General features: G+C 39.9%; 1 protein-coding gene across 1 annotated transcript; it reads right to left on the minus strand.

The window, feature by feature from the left end:
* Positions 1-4,098: 4,098 nt before the first annotated feature.
* Positions 4,099-5,576, minus strand: LOC141292145 (urokinase plasminogen activator surface receptor-like). The gene is made up of 4 exons (XM_073824095.1): positions 5,465-5,576; positions 5,014-5,145; positions 4,670-4,801; positions 4,099-4,573 (listed from the first exon to the last, which is right to left on the minus strand). The coding sequence occupies exons 1-4, from the start codon at positions 5,556-5,558 to the stop codon at positions 4,386-4,388; spliced, it is 546 nt and encodes a 181-aa protein (XP_073680196.1). The 5' UTR covers positions 5,559-5,576; the 3' UTR covers positions 4,099-4,385.
* Between the last annotated feature and the right edge of the window lie 918 nt (positions 5,577-6,494).

A 6,494-nucleotide genomic window follows, 5' to 3' on the forward strand; every position in this document is an offset into this window, starting at 1 on the left:
CTCCAAGGTCTCCAAAGTTCCCACCCAGCCTCCCTCTCCCGCCTCCACGCAAGCCAGCCAGTCCTCCAGCCCTGTCTCCGCTGCCGCCCGTCTGTCCCACAGCTCACCCTCAGGCAGCGCCACCTAGGAGTGTGGTGCCATCGTGGGACATCCAGGCTCCAGCTGCGCCAAGGCGGATCATTCCCCAGTCCCTGCCTACATCCTCCGAGTCCTGGACTCCACCTCGGTCCTCCGACCCTTCGGCTCCGCCTTGGCTCCTGGCTCCCTCATCTCCACCGTGGCCTGTCATCCCACCAGCTCCACCGGGCTCCCTCGTCTCTCCGGCTCCGCCTTGGTCAGTCGTTGACCATCCGTCGCCTCAGGACTCCACTCCTCCGGCTTCACCTCGTCATTCCGTCCCTCCGGCTCCGTCAGGCTCCTCCTTCCCTCCAGCTCCGCCTATGTCCTCTGTCGCTCCGGTGTCACAGCGGTCTTCCGGAGCCCCTGCTCTGCCTCGGTCCCCTGAGCCTGCTGCGTCACCTGGGCCCTCCAGACCTGCGGTGTCACCCTGGCTCTCCGTCTGCTCGGCTGCTCCTGGCTCATCTTCCCCAGAGGCTTCGTCTCCGTCGCTCGTCCCCAGGGTGTCGTGGACCAGTTCTCCACCATGGCTCCTCCCTCCCTCGACTCCGCCCTGGGGTGTCATCCTGGCTGGGCTCTGGACCATCATCCGGCTCCTCCTACTCCTGACTGCACTCTGGCTCCTTCCTCCTTCCACTCCACCCTGGCCTCACGTCCCAGATCATATGTCCATCTCCAGTTCGTCACCTGCTCCTCACCCGCCTCCTGAACCCCCACCCTCCCTCCGCTGGTGTATCCATTTCGGCGCGAGGACGCGCCGTTCCGGGAGGGGGGCCATATGTCACGTATCAGTCAGTCTTCACTCAGCTCATCACAGATCACCGTCACCTGGATCCAATCACCTGCGCACCTGTCCTCAATCATCCTCCTCACTATAAGAACGCACGCCACACACCACTCACTGTCCGGGCTCGTTCTAGCGAAAGCGGACTGCTAGTGTCTCTCTACGAGTCTCACTATCTAAATACTTACCCTATTGTACTTACCTGAACTCTGTCTCGTTCCAGTTCCAGTCTTCTGTGTCTTCTCAGTTCCAGTCGTCAGTGGTGTGTGGCCGTAAGCTGACTTCCACGTCAGCGGAGGTTGGTGGACTCACGGACTCTCAAGTATACCTCCTTCGATCGTTCTTGGAATCCTCCCGTCTCGCCACCTACAAAGAAAAGGATCTGTTATTCCCATCAAGTTCCAAACCGGCTCAGAAACCTTCCTATCATCACGTACTCACCATCACAGGATCTCCTGTCACCTCCGGCACCGCTGCTAATATTAATAAACATCACTTGTATTATACTTACCTTGTTGTCCCGTCTGCTTCATAACAGTATCAAAATCTCAAGCATAAGAGAGATTTAAAAAAAAAAAGCTGTTTTTTGTTTCCAGATTCTTACCTGTTGCTGTAAGGCAGTGGTCTTCACTCCTTGAGCAGCTCAATTAGCTGTTTAATTAGCTCTTCCCTACACAATAGTAACATGTCTATCCATTGGGTGAATTTGGATGGATCTACAGGATAAAAAAAAAAATTAAAATAGAGATCTTTTCTAACAATGTAAGTCTTTATTATCACTTTTTATGAATTTAACATATCCTTACTGAATAAAAGTATAAATTTCTTATAAAAAAAAAGTATTTTTATTGTTTTATTCATCAAAGAATCCTGAAAAAGTATCACAGGTTCCATAAAAATATAAAGCAGCACAGCTGTTTCCAACATTGATAATAAATCAGCATATTAGAATGATTTCTGAAGGATCATGTGACACTGAATACTGGAGTAATGATGCTGAAAATTCAGCTTTGCATTACAGGAATAAATTCTATTTTAAAGTATATTAAAATCGAAAACCGCTATTTTAAATTGCAATAATATTTCACAATATTATAGTTTTTTTCTGTATTTTTAAACAAATAAACAGCCTTGATGACCAGAAAAGTCTTCTTTAAAAAAACATAACAAATCTTCCTGATCCCATATATTTGTACTGGTATTTAATTTAGATTATATATAAATATCAACATTTTCCCTTAATAAATGCATTTGTGTGTGTGTGTGTGTGTGTATATATATATATATATATATATATATATATATATATATATATATATATATATATACATAATAATTATACACATACATGTAAACATACACTTTTATTTTGGATGCGATTGTTTACAATTAATAGTTTGACAGCCCTAGTTTTTAAAAATTGATTATATATTATGTACTCATTAATTCATAATGTACAGTTCTCATTTTTATTTTTTTTAAATAAATGCTCAGAAACAGCAATAAATGGCATTCAGTGGAATTTCCCAATTTCCAATTCAATTCCATTTCCTTCTTTGAATTGGAATTGTTGAGTTCCTTCCTGAATTGACCCCAACCCTGGTACTCACACATAGTTTGGTCAAGGAACGTAAATTAAGGGAAACCATTCTAATTTAGGTTTGTACGATAAGTCAGGAATCAAGACAGTCAACAAACTGTCAGGCATGTCTTTATGCTTACATGCACTACTGCTGGAACTTAAACTTATGATTTTGGCTCAAGCAAATGGTTTTATTCTTGTTGTACCAACCTAATTTAATTGTGCAGAAAATAAATTGTGCTTTTTAATAGATTTTTTAGTGCGGTTTCACCATCAGTTATAACCTAGCTGCCCACAACCTAAGCACAAGTGCCACGTATCAGCACAATGGTAACCACAAACTTCAAAAACATTACAGACACCAATATGTTCTATATAGCTGAACAATAAACATATTTTCTAGAGAACTTTGTGGGTTTGGAGAAGGGGGTTTCTCTTTCGCAGTAACTGATGAGCAGTTTATATGTAGCAAAAGAGCTCCTGTTGTGCTGGTTTGGTGGTTACCATTTTGTAGCTTCTGGTGAGGTTGAAGGTGGCTTAATGGTGGTATCTACTAAATTAACTCTAATTGCAATGATGCACTAATGCCAGTAAAAAATAATATCTTAAATAGTTCTCCAAATAACCAAGTTAAAGGAGTAGTTCCATCCTCTACATGTACATCCTCTACATCAGTGGTCTCAAACTCAATTCTCTGAGTTATATTAAAATAATCCTAGCTCTCCCAAGCTTTAGAACTGAACGGCATAGACGAGCGTTTCTCTCTGTCAGTACAAAATAAGTCGATCCATAATAAAAAATGCCTCACATCGCTCCGAGGGGATCAGTAAAAGCCTCCTCTAGCGATCTGATGTGTTTTTGTAAGAAAAATATCCATATTTAAAACGTAACCCTGCTGGTTAGGTATGTTTTGGTGCTGGGATGCTGGTTTTAGCTGGTATATGCTGGTCCTTTGCTGGTTTATGCTGGTCCCTTGCTGGTTTTTGCTGGTTTATGCTGGTCATGTTGCTGGTTAATACTGGTCCTTTGCTGATTTATGCTGGTCCTTGACCAGCAACATGACCAGCATAAACCAGCAAAGGACCAGCATAAACCAGCAAGGGACCAGCATAAACCAGCAAAGGACCTGCATAAACCAGCTAAAACCAGCATCCCAGCACCAAAACATACCTAACCAGCATATGCTGTTTTTTTCAGCAGGGAAGAATCACTTTAATCTATAGTTTGCTGCTTTGGTAAGGGGCGTGGCAGTAATGAACGCCGACTAAGCTGTTCACCAATCGCAACGCAGTGGGACTGCTAGCCAATCACAATACATTTGGTTTTTCGGAAGGCGGAACCCGGAAATAATCGAGCCATTTGTGCCAACCTGGGGAGAAAGCCATTGTAATAATGTAATTTGTGTAAAACAAATGTGCATTTTTTGAACCACCAAGCTTGAGAGCATTTTCTAATGCACCCCCAAAACAAAATAAAGACTTTGTTAAAGCATAATAGGACCCCTTTAAATATCAATCAAAAATAACACAAGTAAACACAACATGCAGTTTTTATGAAGGGTTTTTTTATGAAGGGAAAACAAAATCCAAACCCACATGGTTCTGTGTGGAAAAAGTGTTTTCACAGTCTGGAAAAGGTTATAAAGCCATTTCACAGAAAAAAAAGATACTGAGAAAAATCAAAGACAAAAGTATTTGTTAATTATAAATGAACATAATGCAGTACTTTATTTAATATATTTCAGACTTTGATGCATGGCAAGCTTTAGTAAATATAAACCTAGAAAGAAGGTTCATAAAATTTAAAATAAAAAAATTACATAAAGACACGAGATAGTACAGAGTGAATTCAAGTTCTATATTCAGTACAGCATGTCTTGTTGAATGTGAAGAGCTGCTGGATTCAGTGCAGCAGGAAGAAGGTAAGCAGTGAACAGCAGAGGAACAGGAAGCCCTGAGCGACACTCTGAGCACCGTTACACAGGTTCCCTGAACAACATGTGACGTGCTCTCTGCTGCTGCTAACCATTAAATCACATTTGTGTTTAGAGATACAGCCTTTTACATCCCTTGGCTGGCCTCCGGAGGTCCCTGATGAAAAGACCGAAAACAAAGGTTGATTAGGTGTAAGCTAGTAACTGGTATTATCTGTATCAAAATTAATGATAGAGAGACAAAAATAATGACCTGAAACTTCTTTTTTCTCAGATGTTACTGTAATGCAGCCGTCTTCACTCTCTGAGCAGCTCATTATGTTTAAGCAGCTCTTCTCATCACAAGAGTAACATTTCTTCCCATTGGGGAACATAGTTCTGGGATCTGCAGATGAAAAAAGTAGTATTTTAATGTTTTTTTCTGCACAAAATATAAGGTCTATTGAAATAGGAATCTGTTAGCTGTTCTATTCAATCAAATCATGACCGTCAAGCCACACCCTGCTTTTTACTTCCATATGACTAAATGTCCTTTGGAAGTAAAATAAATGTTGACTTTAAGGTATTCATTTGCATATGGTCAGTTAAGCACAATACCTGGAGCATATTGGGCATTACACAGGTCTGTGTTACAGCACACTATGGCAGCCCTTAGAATGCCAACATTTTGAGACCCACTATGACAGTTATCCAAACAGCCTCTACTCCTTGACATAGTAGTCTTGTTACCTAAAAACATGAATGATACAGAAAAGACCAGTTAAACGGCACATTGTTTTGACTGACAATTTATTTATAAATATGAAAGAAGCAGTGAGAGCTAACTCAAAAAAGAAAACTATTTTTCTTTTTTAAATACATATTGTATTGTTGGCATAAAAACCTGAGAGAAACTAAATAGCAGAAGTCAAGAATATATAAATTCTGCCAGGACAAAAGTAGCAGAAAGAAGTTACATTTCCACTGTTGCAGCTCCAGTAAATTTGCAGCATCTGCATCAGTCAATTGCAGTATAACAGTAAATTTCAATCCATCATAATAGACTTACCTTGTTGGAATACTGCTGTTTGACTCATGCACATAGATTCTCTGGGACATTCTCTAGATGTTTTTACCTCTTGATCTGTACAAGAATCACCCATATGTCCGCACTCATAACATCTGAGAGAGTGTCCTTTAATGATAAAAAAGAGACATCAATTATCTCTATTTTTACACAATAACAATTCAAGCTATTTGTTTTCGTACCTTCAGTGAAAAGAATGAACAGAACAAAAACTGAGATTTTTAGATCCATCTTTGATCAGGAGGTAAATGAAATGACGGGTTTGTTTCAGCAACCATTTTATAGCTCATCAAAAGGGGAGGGTCTTTATGAGCAAATGACAGTACAAGAGAAATAAATTTGAGTAGTTCTATTCAGGTCAATTTGTTGACAATAATCACAAAATTGACCACAGTCTACTTTGCACTGATTTGTGATTTGTATAAAAAATGTATTGATAATTATTATTTCCTTCTCTAATCATGGAAGTGAAACCTCAGTGATGTCAAAGCAAAGGAAGAATCATCTCCCTATTAAGCCTATTGTGGTTCTGAACTAATTTAAACAGTAAGCATTCAACTGGAACATTCTAGTGGTCAGGTGTTCACATGTTTTTTGGCCATGTAATATGTTATTTTAAACTATCACATATAAATGGCAGTATGATAATTATTTTGTAGTAGCATCACCTGTAGAGAGGACTCAGACATACATTAAACAAAGAATTTACCAAAATACCAAAATCACCTTGATGACCTTCAGCTTAAAACTTAAAATCCTGAACAAGTTATTTGTCTAAACATATGTATGATAATTTCAGACATTCTCATTTGCTACATAAACCTGAAGTATGTTAGATCTAGTGACCACAGTCAGCCTTTAGTCATTGCATTCTGCAACGATCAATTGATTTTTGAAATGGGTGTTGTTGTGGTTTTTGTTCCATACTGTTGCAGTGTTTTTTTATTTAAAAATTATAATAATAATAACTTCATAAAGATTTAAAACCCTGAATGCCTTTATCCCTGTATGA

This window comes from Garra rufa, chromosome 19, assembly GCF_049309525.1.
Source record: "Garra rufa chromosome 19, GarRuf1.0, whole genome shotgun sequence".
NCBI lineage: Eukaryota > Metazoa > Chordata > Actinopteri > Cypriniformes > Cyprinidae > Garra > Garra rufa.

Excerpts from the sequence above, each read along its gene's own strand:
- LOC141292145 (XM_073824095.1), bottom strand. The coding sequence starts at position 5,558 with ATGGGTGATTCTTGTACAGATCAAGAGGTAAAAACATCTAGAGAATGT. Across the intron at positions 4,802-5,013 it reads TAATGCCCAATATGCTCCAG|ATCCCAGAACTATGTTCCCC; the intron begins GTATTGTGCTTA and ends TTTCATCTGCAG. Across the intron at positions 4,574-4,669 it reads TGAGAAAAAAGAAGTTTCAG|GGACCTCCGGAGGCCAGCCA; the intron begins GTCATTATTTTT and ends TCTTTTCATCAG.